The sequence below is a fragment of the Alosa sapidissima genome, chromosome 13 (assembly GCF_018492685.1).
Source record: "Alosa sapidissima isolate fAloSap1 chromosome 13, fAloSap1.pri, whole genome shotgun sequence".
Taxonomy (NCBI): Eukaryota; Metazoa; Chordata; class Actinopteri; order Clupeiformes; family Clupeidae; genus Alosa; species Alosa sapidissima.
This window is the reverse complement of record NC_055969.1, coordinates 1,158,181-1,181,016: the sequence shown is the minus strand read 5'-3', so window position 1 is coordinate 1,181,016 and position 22,836 is coordinate 1,158,181. Positions and strand designations below refer to the sequence as shown.

Sequence of the window (22,836 nt, the reverse complement as noted above, 5' to 3'; positions counted from 1 at the left end):
TTTCAGCCCTAGGTTATACAAATAACCATAGGGGGGGATCCCAAGCAGCTTTCAGCCATAACGCATTTCCTAATTCACCCGACATTAATATTCAAAATGTTGAAACTATTTCGGCATAGCCTATAAGCAGTTTAATCAAATGTAATGTTAGTTGTTAACAAATGGGCTACTTGGTGAGGCTTGGCCTCACAGATGCGCTCGTGCCTTAAATGGCAATACAGATCTTCACGATATAGGCCTATTAACTGACCGATTCACGTTGGCTGGGGGGCAGGGGGGGCCATCAGACATTTGTTCCCAAGGGTCTATGAATTGTTAATCTGGCCCTGCCCCCAACGAACGCAACTTTCCACCTCCTGAGACAGCTTAAAAGAAGTCTAGAGGACTCCTAACTCACTAAGACCTACTTACTGTAGGCTGCGCAAACCACAGGCCTTTTTTTTGGGCAAGCCTGCATTGAAGCAGGCCTTCTGTTGAAGAATTTTATATAAATCCTGCGCTAACAGTAATCCTCCTACCCCCGCTACCACAGCTGTGGATAGTGTGGCATGCTCACGCTTTATGTCTCCTTCTTGCAAACTAGGCCTATAGCCCAACCATTTACGTCTTCAAAAAATAACAACTTGCCAGATATGCCTTCATATCTTTGGGCTTCATTCAGCATTTTGTTCTTCCACTGGAAATGACTCTTCTACATTTACTGCCTGCTGCATCCTTTCGGTTTGTATTGTTTAGAAAATGTTTGACATCTTAAGTTAGGCTAATGCATTAAACATTGTTTGCTGGTAACCAGCCACAAATAGCCTACAGATTCTTGCGTGCGTACATTCTCTATTCTCTCCAAAATGTGCCCGTTCTATAGGCTGGCCAAGTGCGTAATTCTGCAGCATAAAGCAGATGTATTTGTTTATTGTACAGAAAAATAAAAAGAACCTGTCAAGCAGTCAATTGACCTGTCGCTAAGCCCCGCCCCCCATTGTTACCGTGTGAAAACTTGGACAAACAAACCAGACTTGATTAAAAATACATTGTGGACAATGGCAGCTGACCGTATATGAAAGCAGGCTTTGAGGACGTTTTGGTCGATAAAAGGATTTACTTTCCTCCAGAAGCTATCAAGAGGGACTTAATTATGCTATGGATGGGTGTATTCAAAACTTTAGAATACATACAAGGTGACAGCAGTTGTGGAGAGTAGCTGTGCAAATCCCACTGACGTTAATGCTAGCTAGCTAGCGGAAGATTGATACTAAGATATGTTAGGTTACATTAATATTTGATGTAGTAAGAATATAGTAGTTGGTTAATGAGCATTTTCATCTTGGGATTTAACAGGGAACCTGTGCCCACGTTGTTGGCTTAGTTGCCTACATTACGTCGAGCTGTTGCAAACGCGAGAGACGTCCTGTAGGCTACTTTTGATGAAAATATACCCCGTTTTCTAGCCTCTCGGGGTACCGGCTATCAGTATTACACGTCCCCAATGCAAAACGTTTGACCATGGTTATCCGTCGGGGTTTTTTGAGGTAATAAACTCCATAAATAACCATTAATTTGTCATTTTATGCCTGCCCCCTGTTGTTTCCTATGGAGTTGTCCGAGCTGATGTCCGAGTCCCGTTGAGGCTGGACTGTCATTGGCTCTTCAGCGTTCTAAGGGTGGCGCTTAGCGACATGTCAATTGACTACATTGCAGTCAATAAGTAGGGCAAATTACGAAACTAAAACGTGGGTCATAGTTGTCTAAGCCTCTGCTGTGAGGCCAAACCCATGAACAAAGACGCATTGATATCTTCAATAGAGTTTTTTTTGGCAAAACAAGCTCACAGCCGAACGAGTCATAGCACTGAAGGGAGAGGCAACTGGCATGTGATCTCCCCATGGGCCAATGGATGTACAAGTTTTCTCCTGTGCCTACGATATTTAATCCAGTGTTTTGTCAAGTTGCAAAATGTGTTTTAACAAATTTTTATGATGGTATGAAGTACTTTTTGTATAGGGTACTATCTTAATTGCTTTATACTCAATACTTGACCAATGGCTATTGCATCTGTCTATTGAAACTGAGAATGTGGCATGCGATCTACTGTGTAGGCTTCATAAAATAAATTAAACAGATTGCTAATGGCCTACAAGCTGATCTGGGGTGCGTTTCCCGTACAACTACGGAGGTTAGCTTTTTACTAACAGGATGCATCGTTCAAGTAACCAACATGTAAGTTATGACTGTTTCCCAAAACTGTCGTACTTACATAGTACTGTAAGTTTGGACCATGATAGTTTCCAAACTTCAGTAGTCTGGACTAAGGTGGTTAATGACGTTTAGTAGCACGTGAACGGGCACCTGCACATACTTCTGTGGCGCATTGCGTTAAGGCCGGCAGATGACAGCCGCCGTTGCACAGCAGTTACCAGTCCCCTGTCCAAGAGTTCGAATCTGGGTTACGTTGTTTACCTAAGTTTATCTTTTGTGCAGATCATATTTTCAAAATCAGAATCAGCCTTCTTGGCTTGGTTTGCGTAAACTAACAAGGACCCCCCCTTCCATGAAAGGCTACATATTCTCAGCTGACTCGTCAAAAAGTGTGCACCACCTTATTATTATCTGCTGGTGTGTGACTTACTTAACATGCACATGGCTGCAAATTGACTTTTAATTTATGTATTTTCTGCCTTGGGCATTTTAAAATATGGATGTATGGTGGTTAGAAGTGTAAATATCAATTAGAAACCTAAATATATTTATAATTTCTAACAAATAACTGGTGTCAGTGACGTCTTTGACATGAAGATCCCTGGAACTATGCTTCTACTAGCATTCTACCACAGGTCGAGAGGTGTAGTTGTAACTACACAACTTTACGACAGTGGTTGCGAACGTTCGTTGCTACTATGGTTTTGGGAAACACTAACGTAGTGTAACGATGCATTGGACTATGTAAGTTCCAAATATGAATGTAATTCTGCGGCATAAAGCAGATGTATTTGTTTATTATATAGAAAAATAAAAATGACATGTCAAGCAGTCAATTGACTACATTGCAGTCTAAAAGTAGGGCAAATTAATTTACGAAACCAAAACGTGGGTCATAGTTGTCTAAGCCTCTATAGCGTAGCCTGTTAAAAACGTTGCAGAAGCCTACTGAAGGCTACAGATTAATTCTGAACAGTTATTTCTCTACTGGCTCAATTATCACACCCCTGTTTTGATTTGCGTAGTTGCGTTACCCCAACACTGACAATAATGTAGACAGCAAATTTCGATTTTCGTTACCACCGTGTAGTCAAGCCTTAAGCCATACCCAAGTAGCCTAAATCGAGGTAAATTGAGCTTTTTCAGAAGGGGCGGCAGGCAGAGCGATGTACAGTGGCAGAGCGACGCACAGTGGCTGAAATTGGTACTAAAGCTTCACGCAGCTTCACGCCTCGTAATGCGTGACTGAAGTGGCCATTTGAAAGCGATGCCCACTGTAATATATCCTTTAATACTGATCTCCTGATTTCCTTCATTAGCCCACATAATTGTAAAAGGTTCTCCAATGTTTTCTTAGTTAGCCTTTTAAAATATCAGATTAGTAAACAGAATGTGCCTTTTGAACATTGGATGAATGGTTGCTGATAATGGGCAATGTAGATATTGCATGAAAGATCGGCCATTTCTTTCTACAACAGTCATTTACAACATTAATGATGAAAAGAAGGACATTTCTAAGTGACTCCAAAATTTTGAAAGGTAGTGTATAATATATCAGATAAAACCCTTTAAATCCGCCTGACCGCTTTTCTTTTAGATTAGTATTTTTTTTTGCAGTCTCCAATAGGTTTTTACCTACAAATCGATATTTCAGACCAAGAAGAGAATGGTATTTAGCGGGTTTTGAAGTGTAATTTGATTAACGTATACTATGTGTGGAGAGCATTCACTTACCATTGTCATCTTATTTTTGGCGGCTTTTACATCTGAACACTTCGTATAAGACATTTGTGTGTAAATAAAAAAAAATTCCCCCAGACAAACAAAGCAGAGAAATCTGTTTTGCAGAAACGGTGGTTTGGAAGTCTTCTGTCTAAGATACATAATTCATTTCTGCAGTCTAATCCTTCTCTCTCTGCATATACAGTTGGTGGCAGGCAGTGTGGTGATGGCATTTGAAGAAGTGTGTCCAGACCGCATTGACCTGATTCACAAGAACTTCCGCAAGTTGTGCAACCTGCTGGTGGATGTGGAGGAATGGGGCCAGGTGGTCATAATCAACATGCTGACACGTTATGCGCGCACACAGTTCACTAGCCCATGGAAAGGGGTAAGATGTCAGCAAAGTTAGAGGTAGTATTGGGGAGACATTTTGGTGATTGTCAATGCATAATCACCAAGTACTATGCACTAAGTTTGTATTTGTATCACATCAAGTGATTCTCTAAAGCCTTGGGTAGGCTATGGTCTAAGTTGGGGGTGGGGGGTCAACCATAATTGTCTACAGAATCAGATGAGCAACACCAAAGAGTTTTTTTCTACCTTAAAATAATGTTTCCAAAATCGTTTCAGTGGTTCATCAACTCGTAACAGGGTGAACGGCACTTCTGCATTCGCTTCGCGGCCCTCTATCGGCTATAACCGCACTATGTAAGTTTGCCAGATCGGGTAGTGGATCTGTAGTTCGATGGAATGACACACATAAGCAACTACAAATGTGACTTGCATCTGATGTCGCAATACATCGTACTTTCATAAAATCATGCAACATATTCTACCTTGTCTGTGGACATTGTTATTTCCAAAGCCAGTGCTGGATAAACAAATAGTGCATGCGACAGAGGAAAAGTTCTTTGGTGTTGCTTTAACACAAGAGGCCCAAATAGGCATAGCCTATTGAAATAGAATTCTAGTCTTACCATTGACGAAAAGTCTTGAAATGAACTGCAACAGTTTTTGAAACTACAGTCCTTCTGTCACTGATCCATATGCTGCATCGGCGTTAATTAGGGCAACTAAAAAAAAAATCCTCCTCCAATTGAACCAAACGACCTTATACCGGTAGCCTATGTCTTTACCACAGTATGCAACGCAAATAGGCCTACCTTAATATAGTAGGCCTAGACTTAATTTGCTCCCGATAGGCACATGCGTTGTCACGGCTACATAAACAAATCTTGCACACAGGAAGAAAGCTGTTAGGTCTTTTTTTACATTTTATTTTGTTTTCAAAAAACAAACGTTTGCATCGTGTGAAGCAGACCTGTTGGTTACCCAACATAATAAGCTATTTTAAATGTAAAGCTTCCAATGCATATCGCCCCCATGTGTCAGAACCCGAACTGAACCTGACTATAATTTATAAATATTTGTCCGAACCCTTCCCGACCCGTTGGGTCCCGTCGGGGTCGGGTAGCCACACTCTAATATGAAGGTATAGAAGAGATTTATTAATGAAGGTAATGAAGAGAACCAAAGTAGCCTTCTTCTCTACTGCACTTTGAAGAAGGAGTTGCCTTCTTCAAAGTGCAGAAGAGAGGTAGGCTACTTATAGCTGGTAAGTGTTTTGTTGACGTTTTGATATTGCACGCGCAGCAGCCAATGTGGGGTCAGAGTGTAATCTTAGTCTTTCCGGTTAGAAAATCGTGTTTGATCATATCACGATTCTTTTGGAAATGCAATTAATCATTTAGTCATACACGAAGAATACTTTTTTTTTTTTTTTTTTTTTTTCTTCTGAGAATGTGAACTTTTTTAACTTTATAAAGACACTCTGAACTGCAGAACAAAAAACACTGGAGACAGCATTTAAAAAAAAATCTGAGAACCTTTTTTAAAACACGATCTACTCCATAGGATTATAATGTAAAACAGACACCTGCAACTGCAAAAAATAACACTACTCTGAACACACCTTCCTGTTTTCAGTTTTATGGAGCCAAGACTGTGTAGGAAAACTGTAGGCTTTTCTTAGTGTGCGCACAGAACATACCACTTGAATTTGACAAGAGATGTATTGGCTTAAAATTGCTTACTATTTCTGTAATGTAAATTGACATGTTATTAACACTTATTTGTTTGTTACTTTCGTTTTCTTCACGTCTAGTTGTGAGATGAGGGTTTTGAGATAGGACTGTGGAACGTATTTTATATACTGTTAAGAACAAAGTTATTCATACCCCTGGCAAATATTGATTTAATGTTGATTTTCTCTCGACCAATATGTTTGTTCTGACTGAAAATGACACTGCCACATGCCAATAGGTTGTAAGATTATGTGGTAGAAACATGGAATCAAAAAAATAAGCGTTTTTATCTTTTTTTTTTTTTTTTAATTTTTATGAAAAATGGCGTGTCCACAATTATTCATACCCTTTTAAAATAATCACTGGAAACCTCTTTATTTGCAATCAAAGCTCTCAAAATGGTTCTTATAATACTTACCAAGCCCCGCTCCAGTGTTTCCCCTACAATGTATTCATCAGCGGCGCAACGCCGCTCCTGGAATTCAAGCGCCACTGCAAAAAAAGTTGCCTAATTAAAAAAAAAAAATAGACGCAAGTGAACTTCAGGAACAGCTGCCGTTCGTTCAGGTTTCATGTCAACAAATAATAGTAGGCTAACGTTGAAGGCGCAGTCAGGGATTCCACAGGAGATCACGCTTGTTTGTGTTTATGTTTAAGTTTATTAGCAGATGCAATTTTGTGCAAAAAAACGTAGCCTACATTATGTTAACCAAGGAACCAAATTAAACACGCCAGTGAGATAGCTCGCCCCTACCTTCAGTAGTCTATTCCCAGATAAATCCACGCATTGTTTCGTTTTTGTTTGTGATGCAGGCAATGCTTTCAAGCCCTGTGTTGCTAACATACCTAGGCTGTGAAACTAAGGTCTAGCTAGCCTATTGGTGGGTTTAATTGAATTTGAGTAATAGGATATGCAAGCATTTACATCTGAGATAATTTGTAATTCCTGTAGAGCTCACCAAAATTATAGATATGATACAAGACACTTATCTGCTATAATCCAAGATAGATTTTCTTCGAATTTTTGACCATTTATTTTACCAAATGACATGGGAAACATAATTCATTTCATCCACATATTCTTATGCACAACAATGCTACTAAGTTAGCTTAAAACCGTGAGAATCAAGCCAGCGTCATGGGCCATCACGGCATTAAAGTGACAGGCACTCAATTCGACTTGCACAGCACCAATACAGTGTAATGGCATGAAAGAGAAGTCTATATAGTTTATACAGTGCTGTGCAAAAGTTAAGACACCCATGCTGAAATTGACTAAAGGGAGGAATAAAAAACATATTTTGCCTTTTGTCTTAATGCCTTAATTAAAAAAAAAATAGGACATCAATTATTTTTTAATGCATCATGTATCGTAAATAAATACATTATATATAAATGTCTTAACTTATGCACAGCACTGTATATTCGAAATAGTAATAGTTTGTACAGTGGCCTACAGTGTACAGTTATACAGTGGCTAATACTAATAATGTAAATGAAAAAGGTGAAAGAAAAACATGAATAATCCTGTTAAAGTACTGCAATAATCATGCTTGTGTTGATGGTTATGTCATCATTTGTAACTCAATCTGTCCATTTCTTTCACAAAATCCACCAGAAGTCACCATTTAGAGTCATTTTTTCAAAGGTTTTTTTTTTTGGGGGGGGGGGGGGGGGCTTCCTACGATCAACAGCACCGCTCTGGGGGAAACACTGCGCTCCATGTCTCCACAATGATTGTAGGCCGCACCTTTTTAGCTGCAATCCGGGTTTTGAGGCAGGAACAATTATTTGCCATCACTCTGGCACTTGTACTCACTTTTTTGATGGATTGAGGTCTGGACTCTGGCTGGGCCACTCTAAAATATGACCTTGTTCTCTGTTATCCATTTCTTGACTTGTTTGGCTGTATGTTTTGGATCATTGTATGGTTTAATGGTCCAATGATGCCTATTGGGGCAGGTCTCTTTGCCTGATCTTTTCCTCCAGAATCTCAGTGTATCCTCTTGCTTTAGTGTTACCGTTTACTTTGAGAAGGTCACCAGGTCCCCCTGGTTGAAAAACATCCCAAAATAATACTTTTCTAACCCCCACAATTGAACTGGGCATGGTTTCATTGGAATTGAATGGTTCTTTTTTCATGCCAATCTCAGGCCATGTCCCTGGGTCAAACAAAATTCAGCGAAAGCTAAATTCTTTGTCCAGGTGTGCCCTTATAAAGGTTTAGCGGAGTTGTGATTGTTTAGAGAATAGTGATCAGCATCCAAGATGACCAAGTGATCCATTTTGAGTGAACATTTCAACCATCAAAACACCATCCACAATGTGGAGAATAGCTATAGAAATGTATTAGGTGTTTTTCAGACAATGGGATCTGGTGATATTCCCAAAGTAAACGGTAACACTAAAACAAGGGGCAAATTGAGAATTTTGGAGGAGAAGATCAGGCTGTCTGCCGAGAGACCTGCCCCAATAGGCAGCATTGGACCATTAAACCACACAATGATCCAAAACATACAGCTAAACTATACCAACATTTTAGAGTGCCCCAGCCATAGTCCAGACCTCAATCCGTCAAAAAAGTGAGCACAAGGCCAGAGGGATGGCAAATAATCGTTGTTGACTCAAAAACCAGATTGCTGTTAAAAAGGTGCCGTCTAGAATCATTGTGGAGACATGGAGAGGCTTGGTAGGTATTATAAGAACCATTTTGAGAGCTGTTTTAGTCAGAAGAAACATATTGGTCAAGAGAAAATCAACATTGAATCAATTTTTGCCAGGGGTATGAATATTTTTTTCTTAACTGTATAGACACACATACACAAACATTCACACACATATACACCCTGGGCCCTCTTATCTATCCACCGTGTTCTTTTTGATGCAGTTATTGTATGTCATTAAATGCCACTGGATGTCTGTAGTTTCACTAGAGATAACAGCATTCATGCAGTCAACAAAGTGTTTGTGATAAAAATGTCCCTCATATCCGTAAATCATGTAAGTCAGATTTATAGGCCAAGTATACTTGCGTATACAAGGAATTTGGTCTCTGCATTACAAGGATACAAGGAAGTTTATTGTCACATGCATACAGTTACTGGAAGTAAGAAATGCAGTGAAATTATGTCTGGTGTCAGCCTATTTGTGCAAAGTGGGGGGGGGGGGGGTAAAAAGTGCAGTAGAAGAGGGGTTTAGTAGATTAAGTGGCAAGGGCTGCATAAGAAAGGTGGGGGAGGATTGGAATTGGGGGGGGGGGGGGGGCACCAACAAGGAGCACCCAAGAGCAACAGGGGCAAGGAAATGGCATTTATCCCATCCGTGAATTAGAGTATAGAGTAAATAACACACAGAGCACAGTGAACACACAGTGAGGTGAAGCACACACTAACCCTTGCTACAGCGATGCTCGGGGAGCAGTGAGGGGTTAGGTGCTTTGCTCAAGGGCACTTCAGCCGTGGATGTGGGCATGAGAGAGCAGTGCTCAAACCCTTCCCCCGTCCACATTTCGGGGCTCGAAATGGCAACCCATCGGTTCCAAGCCCGAAGCCCTAACCAGTAGGCCACGGCTGCCCCAAATGCCCCATATCCCTCATGATCATAACCTGACCTGACGTGCATGCGTCACTGATTTGACCCAAAGCGGCAACCGAGTTATGATAAAATGTCCAGATTGTGCGTTTTCATGAGTTTTCGATCGTCATATCTTTAATTTCCATTCATCACAGAGTTCCCAAAATCACATATAAGGTGTTTTAGAGTGTCTAGTTTCGTAATTTAACAAAAAAAGCTAAAAACGTAATATTACGTTTTTGGCACTCAACGCATGGGAAGGAAAAACGTAATATTACGTTTTTGGCACTCGATGAGTTAATGGAAAAAGCAAATTGTTCCTTTTTGATGTGTATATACATACATGAACAAATATGTGTTGGTATGCTGTGTTGTAAGGATGCAATATTCGAGGGGAGCATGGCACATGCATTTTATGACTCTGATGAAGAGAGGAAAGCGCACTCCAATTCTGAACCTTACATCATGGACCCAGACCACCGGCTACTCCTGAGGAGCACCAAACCACTCTTGCAAAGCAGGAACACAGCGGTGAGTCAGATAAAAGACCTTTTCATACATATATCCTGCAATAATCAAGGGATCAAGGGTGTGTTAGTCACCTAAACAGAGTGGCAAAATGCCATGTGCATGAATTCAGATAGCCTGCCAGCATTGCAGAACTAAAGACACACAAAAAACCTGGCTTTGGGGCCTGGGCAGAGCAAGGGTTAGCACAATTATGGATATGTGTAAAGCTAATGATGTACTACATAGTTCTGAATTCATTTGTGAAGAATCTACAATACCCTTCTGAAGTACTACCTTAAATACCTACAAATTAGGAGTTATATTCTAAATCCACTTAAAGCTGCAGTTGGCAAGATTTTTTTGATCATATTTACTGAAACCGACAGAACAACATAAATCAGCCGGTTTTAGAAAAAAACTCTCACTTCTACCTCCACCTAGAGCCTACTTTTTGTTTTGCAAAAATCCACAGCTCCCAGTTCTTCTGGTCCAATCAGAGCAGGGCTGTGTGAGATCTGACTGTCAATCACAGTATGGTGCGCACTGACGAGCACAAACTCGATGAGAGGGTGGTAGTGGGGGAGGGGCATGAGAGTCCCCTCAATCTGTCAGACTTGCCAACTGCAGCTTTAAACAGTCCCACATTAGAGGGTGACACGGGAATCAATTTTCACTCCCGTCCCATCCCGAGCCCACACAAATACTCCCGTCATATCCCGATCACGTGACTGCCCCCCCAAAAAAAATCCTGTCCTGCAAAATCCCGAGAGAAAGGGTTCCGAATCCCGTCCCACTCCCGTTTCGTTCCCTATGTTGTCTAAAGCATTGGTTCCCAAAGGGTGGGTCGTAGGAGATTTTATTTTGGTCGCCAGCATAGTGACAATTTATGTTGTGTAATAGACCTAGCTTATACCTTATATAGCTTAGGAACTCCTTCTGTGCACATTTAGAACACCGCCAGAACGTGGATATCACTCGCAAAATGAAACGATATTTCTGTCAAACGCCTACCATTGACCTCACAGTTGCAAAATGCAAGGGACATGGATCAGTGTATATTTTCATGAACAATAACAGACATCAGCTCTTCAACATGGCCCATTAAAATCTAGAAAGTATCATTTTAAATCGTAAAAAAACCCTGCTGTCAACAGGCTAAAGCAGACATTGACCGGACATGAGGCTTATTTGCGTCATAGGCTACAGATAGTTTCAATTGTAGATAGGCCTCTTTAAAGTTAATAACTCTCCTCACATTCCATCTTATTTTGGATTTAAAACGCACAAAAGTGCATTAGAAAGGCTATAATTTAAATGGAAATGTAAACGCTATTTCCTCTTTCCAATATTGCGAACTTCACTACAGTTAAGCTGCATTGCCATTTATTAGTAAGTTTCCCATAACAACCACCACATACATAGGCTAGTCGTGGTGACGAGGGTTATTAAGATCGACTTTGAACACAGTGAGCCACACAACTTGACAATTACACTGTATCATAGTGTTAATGTGTTGAGTAAAGCTACACATGTTTAGATTGATTTTGTTACCATGTGTGTTTATTCCTGCCGTTACAAAATCTAGCATCTCATATAATGTTAGCGATTAGCTCACGTTGATATGGCAATAGAAAACACCTTCAGTTTTAGGTGTAGTCGCTGACGCTGACTGATTGGCTTGTGAACAGGGCAGCTGCTTTGTATGGCTCTGATGGGCTACTCTGCGGCTAGCAGTAGCCAATCAACAAACGTATTGTGAGTTGTAAATGGTTCTCTTTTCTAGAAATGCCTTGCAATCTTTGGGTGCACTCACCGCATGTTTTAATTTAATCTCCTCCGTTCCCCTCCCGTCCGCTCCCGTTCATTTATGCCCGTCCTGTCCCTATCACGTTACCAACAGTGAAATTTACTCCCGTACCGCAGGACCGCGGGAATACCGTGACCCGCGGGAGTCCCGAAAAATTGTCACCCTCTATCCACATAGAGCCTCTCTGTCCATCCTTGAAAAGGCCATATCGGATCTTCTTACGATATGATACAACTTTATTGTCAGGGCTGAAATTCTTTTTGCATCCCTAGACAGCTCATTTAAAGGTTGTATCGGCGATAGCAGGGATACGTCACTTCTGTTGATGTTCAAACAAAACAGAGAGCTAGCTCGCTACTCCCTCCACTCCCTCCTGTGCAATTAAAACTCTCCTAAACGCGCATCTCGTCGGTTATTGGTTGAAACACTTTATTTTGCCTTTGGGTGGGTTGCCAACCCTTGTTGGTAGCAATTGTTTTTGTGTTCAGATCTCGGAGCCTAGGCTGCCTAAAGAGACACGTTTTTTGACGGCCTGCTTATGGGGCAGACAGCTAGCGGATCGTTAGGAAAGATTAGATGCCTGTCACTTTAAGGCTGTGAGGCTTGCTTAAGTTTCATGGTTTTATGCTAACTTAGTGGCGTTGTTGTGCATAGTGCATAAGGATTGTGTGTTCCATGTCATTTGTTCAAATAAATGTAGGCTATGTTTTTTGCACAAAATTACGTCTACTAACAAATGTAAACATTTGTGAAATCCCTGCGCCTTTAACTTTGGAAACCTGGAGAGGAACAAATGGCAGATTTTCGTGCAGTTTCGTGCATTTGCGTGTTTCTTTTACTTAAATTCTAGCAACAGCGGCGCGCTGCTGCTGAATACATAGGGGAAACGCTGGATGAACGGTATGTTCTTACGGTTTAAGATTAGATAGCATATGCCTGCTGTGGTACAACAGACATAATTTGGTTGCTTGCCTATTCTAGCTTGTTTATATATTCTAATGTGATTGCAAGCTTCTTTATAGAAGTCTGTTGTAATGGGAACTTGGTCACCAGCATTGACTAACTTGCTCATCAAGACATCAACCTTCAGCCATAAATTAAATTCTCCCTGATTGGAGTTATTTCTCCCGATCCTAGTCTGTTCCTTGTCTCTTTGATGCCAGACAGGCATATAATTAAAAGATGTTGTTAGGCCTATTTTGGGGGGGGGGGGGGGGGGGGTGTTGAAGCCACCCTACGATGATCAAAAGCCCCCCTAAAAAAAAATAACCGATGACCGTTTGACCGATGGTTGACCGTATCAACGTTAACAGATCAAAGTTGTCGGTTGAAAAAAAAAAAAAAGTGATCTCTAATTTAGGCTATTATAGACAGTGGACTAAACGCTACTACAGTTAGCCATCTCATTCCAAGATCTTTTTGTGTGAAGTGAACTATCCCTCAATTTTTCCATAACTCCCCTGTTTGTACTTAATAAACCAATAAAACATTTGGCGTGAGGTCACAGCGTTTGGGTTCGCGCGCTCACAAGGTTTGCGAAAAGTACAACGATACAGGCTAAAACACTCGAGGTTTGAGCCTGGGCAGACGACCGGATGAAGCGTGCAAAGAAAAGTAGTGTGTGGGACCATTTCATCTAAAAGAATGACAGATGTAAGTTGCAACTTGTGTGATGCAGTGCTTAAATATAGTAGTAGGCTAGCACATCATCTATGATGTATCACTTGAAAACGCGACACCCGCAAGCCTCTTCGGGTGAGAAAGATAGGCAAAGCCAACCTACCGTGTCATCTAGGCTATGCTAGCTGGTAGGAAATGTGACAAACAGCACTCAGAGAGTATTACCAGAGCCCGTCTACGGAGAGCCTGGCCACTCCGTATTAAGTCCCATTGTACCGAATTTTGGTTGCAGTTCCACCAGAGTTCCACTGGGGGCGATCGCCATGAGTGCAGAATGAATGGGAGTCAATGGAGCTAGACGGCTAAATTTGTCTCTTTTACCTGATTGTCGTTGACATCTCAGATTTGATTGTAGTTTGTATAACTTCAACATGGGTTATAGGTCAAAAGTTGAATGAACGAGTACTTATGTCCTTTTGATTTCTTACAGGTTGGGTCGTTGTTGCCCATAACACACTAGCATTGTGCTAATGAATGACCTCATTGACACGTTGAAGGCTTTTTAGAACAATTAAGTGACTTTAAAAAATATAATACTAAACCAAGTGTATTTTCTTTGCCCCCCCCCCCCCCCCTTTCGAATACAATATTCAAATTACTTGAAAAAAGATAACCCGAGAAAAGTGGATTTTGAGGGGTACCGCTCCATAGACCTCCATGCATTCTGCACTCGTGGACGAGCGCCCTCATGTGGAACCACAGGAGGAACTGCAACCAGTTCAGAAACCGGAAGTTTTCCGAGAGTGGCAGTTCTCCCCTTATTAGACATTCGCTGGTATTACCCAAAAGATATGCGGAATGTTAGAAAAAGACATGCTGCCCCTTGACTTTGTAAGTGGTAAGGGCTGTCTAGAGCTTACACAATTAATTAAAGAAAAGAGTTGTTCTGTCCGCTATTAGAAGGTTAGACTTGCCTTGGCTGGTGTGTGTCTTACGCATTCTGAAGGTGCCTGTTTTATCCATTAGTTTAGACCTATTAGGCAACATTCCGCATAAGATGGGCTTAGATTTGGAAATACATTACATCTACATTTGAGGAAGTATCATCAATGGTAACAGATAAGGTGCTACGCTACTTGTTTTGGAACATCAAAATTTCGGTGTCCATCACTCTAGTTCATCCAAAACAAACCAGAAAAGGGGCTCAAAGTGCTAAATACTGGAATTAGGGGTGGGCGATATATCGTCTGCGATAATATCGTGATTGTTGTTTTAACGATGTGCAAATTTACATTATCGAGTATTTAAGTTACTTATGGGGGAAAAACACTCGAAATCACGCATTGAAACCCCATACATTCAATAAATCCAGGAGGTGTATGCAAGAGAAGCCCCGTTGCAGCAGAGCAAGTGTCACATGATCCCTAGTGGGTCCACGTTGTCACACACAGGTCTAATGTTTATTTTGTGTAGCGAGATCAAGACGTAGCCTACAAGGGATTTTGTGCAGCTACTTCTGTTCACGTAGCATTGATGAGTCCTTTTTTCCTACATGGTATTATATGGAGAGAAAACATTTGCCTTTGAGTATTTTAGTAGTCAGTTGTAAACAAAGAACTCCTCTCATGTAACCCTTTTGTAAATGGACTAAAGTTCGCTCTAAATATCTACGTGTATCGATTATGCTAACCGTTAGCATCATTCTCATATACATTAGCCATAAGCTAACGCATTAGTTTCTATTCTGTAACTTGGAATGCTAGCCTACATGATTTCTCTTAAACAAAACATCGAAGGGAATAACTGAGATGTACTCTGTTGGTCTGCTTAGTTTTACAGTGAATCCTAGGTAAAGGTTTTTGAAAGGAACTTCAGCTGTAGACTTTCTCTTGAGAAACTGTTAGGCCTAGTCATCTTCTCTAATGTAGCTGGCTAGACCATGTTCCACACACACAAGAGGGGGCAAAATTGGAAATGTGTCATAGTTACAATGCATTTGGTTGATTTGGTTTGAAAGTCACAGGTTAGGTTATTGGTTATTATTGTATTGATGCTATTCATAAATAATAAGCTGTAATAATAAGCTGTAAAGTAACTCAGACTTTTACCTTTTTTTTTTTAAAGGATATCGACTAATTATAGTTATCGTCAAAATCACAAAAAATATCGAGATATTATTTTTTGTCCATATCGCCCTGGAATTATCCTTTGACAGGATGGTTCAGGCCCTTGACACTCCAAGACGTAAAGGCCCCTTTCTCCTATTATCTAGACTTATGTTATCCTGTACAGAACTCACGGTGACCAAAAGTCAGACACTCCCACCCAACCTGCATAATCCCACATCAGCACAAAAGCAGACAAAACCCTTATTTACCCATCCATTTCCCCTAAAACCCATAACCACCCTCCCCACATCCCATAAACCCACATATAGTAAATCCTTAAGAAACAGTATGATAACTATAAACCATGCCTCGTTAAACATTGGGGAAATGTTACCAGTGTCGCAGTGTCATTCCACGTATGCAATTGCTTTATCCGGGTCTGTGAACCGCTTTTCATTGCTGTTGTAAGTAATCCGCAGCTTTGCTGGATATTGAAATCCATATCGAACGTCCTGACGGTCCCGCAGGACTTCTTTGTCTCTGTTAAAGCGGGCACGTTGTTTTACAATTTCAGGTGAAAGATCGGGCAATATTAGAACCTTTTGCTGGTTGTAGGTAATGGTCTTTAGTTGTGCAGCCTTACGCATGATGACCTCCCATTCCTGGAAGTAGTGCAGTTTGATGCTGAATGCGGGTTGTTCTGTGCACCTCTCTGGGTAGCATTAGATCTGTGAGCACAGTCAATCTTTGGGAGATCATCTAGTGAAAGAGCGCTTTATAACATTTTGGCAAAAAATCCCTAGAGCTCTGTCCCTTTTCCTCACCCTCTTTGATGTTCAAGATCCGCAGATTCTGTCTCCTGCTTCGGCTTTCCAAGTCCATGCATTTTTCATTGAGCTGTGACACTGATTTCACTAACTGTTGCACCTCTTGTTGTGAGGCACCACGTTCCAGTTCAGCTGGAGTAGTAGCCTGTTCGGAGGCTGTTTCTTTCACGGCAGAAATAGCGTTATTAGTGTCGTTCTTTAGAGCAGTCAGCTCACTCCTTATGGACATGGAGAACTGTTTAAATCTCTGGTCAATCATCTCCCCAATTTCAGCTTTGGATTTTCAAATCTCCGTCTGTAATGCCATTATTCCAGCCAGAACAGCGTTGCTAGCATGTTGATTAGCCTCCTCGTGATCGCCAGCATCAACCGATGAGCTAGGACTTGGTGGCTGAGTTTGTTCAACTGGCTTTTTGGTTTTCGGCATAGCTATAAATTTGTCGCCAACTAGTTTGAACCATATGCAATAATTTACACTGTAGTGTCTTAATTTAACAGGGTATTATTCATTTTGCTTAAATTATTTATAAAAAATCCAGGAGCTCACTAAACCACGTCTTACTCGCACATGACGTTACCGGAAACCCCCCCAAATAGATTTTTTTATCTTAATATGAGATGAACACATGGTTAGATTTTATTTTTTGCGTTGTGGTAGTGTGGTGAGGGTCCCTACAGACAAACCAAAATATTGTAAACTTCGAAACATTGTACAGGTTTCAACAAGACCTGTATCTGAAGACCTGAAGCAAATTGTCTGGCTTTGTGTTCCGGTAATGTCTTACAGCGTATTACATATTGTCACATACGTTGTTACACTGTACTTTATTATGTAGATACACTGGAACAAGGACCCCTTAAAATAAAGTGTTACCCTATTTTGAAATGTTAAACAAATCTGATATAAAAATGACTGTAAATGTTAATGTAGTGAATTTAAAGATATTTGCAACTTGTCCTCCTCCACCTCATGATTTTGGCCATCATACTACAAAAATGTTAGCCTTATTTCAGTAAACGGAACCATCTGTCTCTGAGACAGGTGGACTCTTTAATCATATTTTATAGCGCTACTTTTGCATCATTACAGTTTACTATGTGTTCATGGCTATATTGAATACATTTGGGATGATGACTACATGTGTGAAGAGGTGTGTGCATATTAAATCCCCAGTGTGATGTTTGGGCGTTATAAAGGCATATCTGTGTAAAAAGTGTGTAAACTGAGATCAGGATTTTTTTTTTGTGGTAACACATGTTTTGTTTGAACACAAAGTTGTAATGTAGAATCTTGGAACAGTTTGTACTTAATGCATTCTGCAATACTGAGACTACCAGAACACAAACAAAGGTACTTGGAAAGGGCTCTGAATATGCTGTTATACAGACACATCTGAATATTTTTAAAGTGCTCAATGAAATGTTCCATGTTACATTATGGCATTATCCATGTTACATTATGGCATTATCCATGTTATTCCTGTATTTTTTTAATCTTACCTTCTTTTTATTTTATTTGTGTTTTTTTCCCCTTTTCTCTAAGGTGGTGATGTCTGTTGCCCAGCTCTATTGGCATCTGGCCCCTAAACATGAAGTGAGCATTGTTACCAAGTCACTGGTGCGATTGCTGAGGAGCCACCGGTAATCCATATCCCTTGCCATCTCCTTCACACAGCCTCATGTACTATTGCACCCAGGATTATGAGAATAACACCACCTTATTCTTGATTTCAAGAAACCTGTTTTTGTCATTTAACACTTCTGTAGTTCACACAAGTACTAATGCCAAAACACATCTCTAATATGTCTCCCTTCTTTTTAATCAGGGAAGTTCAGTATATTGTGTTGCAGAACATTGCCACTATGTCAATCCAGAAGAAGGTAAAGTAAAAGTACTTTACAAGTCAGAGGAATGTCTATTTTAATATGAAGATATGTCATGTTTCCTGCGTGCATCCTTTTACCCACAGAGCATGTTTGAACCCTACATGAAGAGTTTCTATGTCCGCTCTACAGATGCCACACATATAAAGATACTGAAGGTACGTTGATTCTTTGACTTGACTGACAGATAGCAGGCCTATAGCCTATATTGTCGTTTACGTGGGTTCAATTTGTTCCTGCTGCTCATTGTCAAAACTCGAAGTCAAAAGCATGACATAGGAAGAGGGCACCAGACTAGGCCTACTTCAGTTGTTAGCCTACATTCAGAACCAAGAAACTGACATCTGGAGTCTTTCTCAGGTGTGTGTGCTCCTTTCGTGAGACAGAACGTCTCACGACAAGGCCCCCCAAACACCACTAGGTTCTGGCCAAGGACCCCCTTGATGTGTTATTAAACCCATCAATAATACTATGGCAAATGTAAAAATACATTAAGCTATTCCTAATAATTATTTTAGCCACAAGCACTTCGCTATGGAGCATACAGTGTGTAAAAATTGTATTTGGGGCTTTCTGTTATGAGAGCTATCACTCTATTATTATTCCCAGTCATTATCATGGGAAATATAATGTTCTGATATGCCTCACATTATTATAATGGCATTGTATAAAAACCATCATAGTAAAAGGTATATTTTACATTTTTCAAATGTATTTTTTTTGTTGCTTTTATTTTTCCTTCCAACTTGCTGAGGCCCCCGTGGCACCCCCTTGCGGCCCCCACTTTGAAAACCACTGGGCTAACCATTACCCTTTCAGACATTGCATTTCATTGTAAAACTAGCCAGGCAGCAAATGAGGCTACATGCTGCAATATGAAATATATTATGTTTTAGTGACCTTGTTGTTTCTATGAACATGAACTGTTGAATTCATGGCAACATCGAATTAGTCGAGGTAGAAAGACCCCTGTATATCTTCATTAAGTACTTAAACTTTTGAACTAGCTGATAGCTGTAGGCACTGCAGGTTAGCGGTTTGGCCATCCATGCCCCCGAGGCAACATTTCCCTGTTCAAGGACGAGAACAAGAGTGTCCAAAGGGGTGAAAACCACTTTAAATCGAATCACATTATTGAGTGTAGTGTGTCCGAGAGTCAGCTTGTGGGTTTTGTAAGGGCCAGCATGAGGGACAAGACCTACAAAGTTGTGGTGAGTTTTACAGGGAGGCTGGTAATGCTAGCTAACATTAGTTAACTTTAGCTAGGCTACTGTAGCCGTCATACTGTATGAGTCATATCAATTGAAGAATGCTATTAAAATTGTCTCCTTAATTCCAAATGGAGACACAGTTGACCGAGTAGATTCCAGTGTAGTTAAGAGCAGGTAAAACTTGAGGCTGGCTTGCGAAAGAATAGTTATTTATTCTGGATGTAACAACAGAGTTCTGGTAACCCTGTTGTACGCACAGCACAGCACAGTGTTGCAAGGTGAAGCCAAGGTAAGAAACTGAAGCAAAGATCTGGGAAAATCCTGGCTAATTATAATACCAGAATATACATTCACGTCTGGGGTCAAATTGGAGGGGGGAAACAGACAGTGATATAGCCTTATTGAATTAAGATGTCTTGTGGGGGAACAATTAGTTAGGTACACCATTTGCTATTGGAAGGTGACATCATTCTGTCTGCTTACAATAAACATCCTGTCCTCGCAGTTTCTGCAGTATTAAACAAAGAACCAAAAGAATGACATACAGAAAACCACTAAAATCTAACAATCCCCCGTCTGATCATAAATCAACTACATATATGATCACAATAAAGGCAAATACAAACAAATCTAAATGATCAAACAATTTTGAACAAAACTTAAGATTGTTAACAACCAAACATTTCCTGTAGTGTAGTGGTCAATAAAAAAGCTAAAAAATGTTTCTTAAATCGTAAACAATCAAATCATTCCTATAGTGTAGTGGTCAAGAAAATCTCTCAAAAGTAAGAGTCTAAAACTTGTTTATAAAATGTTCAATTCAAACAAAGCTTAGATTGTTATCAATCAAACCTTTTCTTTAGTGTATTGGTCAAGTAAATCAGAATCTCAAATGTAAGAAGCTACAAAAATACCAAAAATGTTTCTATAGTGTAGTGTCTTTTACAATTAGGATGCCAAGTTCCTGAACTCATTGGTAGGTGCGAAAAACCTATTTGTAAAACAGCCTCTGATTTTATCAATTGCAGAGGGGAAAAAAACAAATGAGGAAAAAATTCACCTACTACCCTGCGAATTGCAGCGGCACTTGCATTCCACAAGCCAGAGGGGCAACTTGCATCCTTTCTACTCATATGCTTACTGAGTTTTCAGTTATCACCTTAATGTCAGTCAGCTAATTCTAACTGGGGCTATGTGTGGTGTTCTTGTAGTCAGGTAACTGATATTCAAATCCTGAAAATTGCATAAATGGACAGAGTAGGAACCAAGGTTGTCATTAAAATCTGAATGATTCCCAATAAACAACACTCTTGTGTCGGAATTTCACATGTGCTACCCTTATCCGCCAGTATAATGTCCAGAGCCATTTTGTTCTGTAAGGCTACTTTGTGAATGGCATATAATTCTTCATTAATTGCGGATAGGGCTTCTATAGTATCATTGGCAATCTTATCCATAACAGAAGGTAACTCTGTATCCGTTAAGAAATGTTGGGTCGGAGCGGCATAACAACTCCCTTCCCTGTTTGAGGGCAAACATGGGTATGCATGTTTCCCGCAAACAAATATAGTCCCATTCATGCCCATCTTGACATCCAACATCTGGTTGTGGTCTGGCAGTGGGAGGACGTCTGATATGAAAACCATCATTGTCAGGATCACGGTTGTCATCCACTCTGTGCATCCTGGGGTCACTCTCATGTCGCTATGATCACTGCTGGTGTCGTCGTCAAACGGCTGTTTGGGGGTTGTGGTCACGGACAGTAGTTTCTGAAATGACAAACAAAAAAGAGCGGCAGTATACTAATGCTCACAGAAAATTGGAAAAAGCATACAAATTAAACTGAAAACAAGAATCTATCAAATTATAAAAGGGTCATATAATTTCATCAAATAGCCTAAGGTTCAGCATCATGTAATTTCTAGGACAGGACTCAAGGTTTAGCCATGGTCGTCTGAGACTGCATCAGTTGCTAACAACGTGTGGAATGGCCCTTCCCAATTAGCTTCAAAGACTACACTGAGTGGGCTGTTAATCATCGCCCAATGGCCAGGTAGGGAGTGTCCCCCGTCAAGATGCTTGTGACACTCCATTGTCAACTGATGGCCTGCTGTTTTGAATGTTTTAGCCAATTCAGAACAATATGCACTCAAAGCATCTGATCCCAAATGTACAATCGCAGTACACAAAACAATTGAAGACATAGGTTTTCCAGTCACAACTTCAAGCGGGCCAAGTCCTGTCTCTTTGTTGTTGGTAGGACTCATACTGCACACGACCGGTGGCAATGGCACAAACCAAGGAAACCCTTCCTGGTGGCCTTTATCATAACTTTCCTTCAAAAAATGATTAATTCTCTCAACTCCTGTAAAGGATTGTGGGTGATGAAAACCATGGGACGGCCATTGGGTGCCCAGCACCCTGCCAACCTCTGCACAAACAGCTGCAGTAAAACCCAGGCTATCCATTTTAGGCAGCGTCTGACATGCTTGCCCAATCCACATTTTAGCAGGCTCAACAGAAGTGGTCACATGTTGTATCTTGTTAAAGATCATTTTCTCGCCTTCAACATCACAAACAGATTGGATGTGGTTTGTAACAGGCAGAATTTGTTCATTTAAACAAGTTGGCATCGGCTCAGATCTCGCACATTGGGCAGTCCTTATTTCATCCTGAGCCTTCTCTGCCTTTAGCGAGTTCTCCTTCTCTGCTAAAGCAGATATTTCAGCCTTAAGCTCAGACAATTCTCTCTTGAGCGCATCAACCCTTTCTGCCGCCTCCTTCTTCTCGGCAGCCTCGCGCCTAAGCATGGCTTGATTCAAGATGACTAAAGACAATGGCAGCTTATTTCTATCGGATAGACGTTGCATTTTCCCCCATGCTCGCTGCAAATCGGCCATAGGCCACAAATTATCATCATCATTCACAATGCCATATTTCATTTCAATCCTATTTTCGGTCTCCTCCATCCTGAGATGACCGTTCAAAAAATCTCTCACTGTTGTAACTATTTCATCTTCACTAACTTGGGGCGGTGCCATCCCACCTTTCTCAGTTGTAGGGATCTGGCTGGCACAGGCCCTGTTCCTTTTACTGAACATTGTGTTAGTTATGTTAGATGTTAAAATGAAAAGCTAGATATCCAACAAGATGTTACTGGTAGGCTACGTAGCCTACTTCAAGCATCACTGCTTACCCTTGAGATGTTAACATTAAAACAAATTGTGTTTCCCAACTTGTGACGCGTATAACAGAAATGACATTTCACACTTCAAACTGAGCTGCATTCTTGGCCAG

The 22,836-nt window shown here is 40.7% G+C and overlaps 1 protein-coding gene across 4 annotated transcripts in view; it reads left to right on the top strand.

The window, feature by feature from the left end:
• Nucleotides 1–22,836, top strand: part of ap3b1a (adaptor related protein complex 3 subunit beta 1a) — a 131,486-nt gene that overhangs the window by 22,424 nt on the left and 86,226 nt on the right. For all 4 annotated transcript variants that reach the window (XM_042058536.1, XM_042058537.1, XM_042058539.1 and 1 more), the window contains 5 exons: nt 4,121–4,303; nt 9,951–10,103; nt 17,988–18,085; nt 18,271–18,325; nt 18,415–18,486. In XM_042058536.1, coding sequence (XP_041914470.1) covers nt 4,121–4,303; nt 9,951–10,103; nt 17,988–18,085; nt 18,271–18,325; nt 18,415–18,486 — 561 coding nt within the window. The remainder of the gene's footprint in view (nt 1–4,120; nt 4,304–9,950; nt 10,104–17,987; nt 18,086–18,270; nt 18,326–18,414; nt 18,487–22,836) is intronic.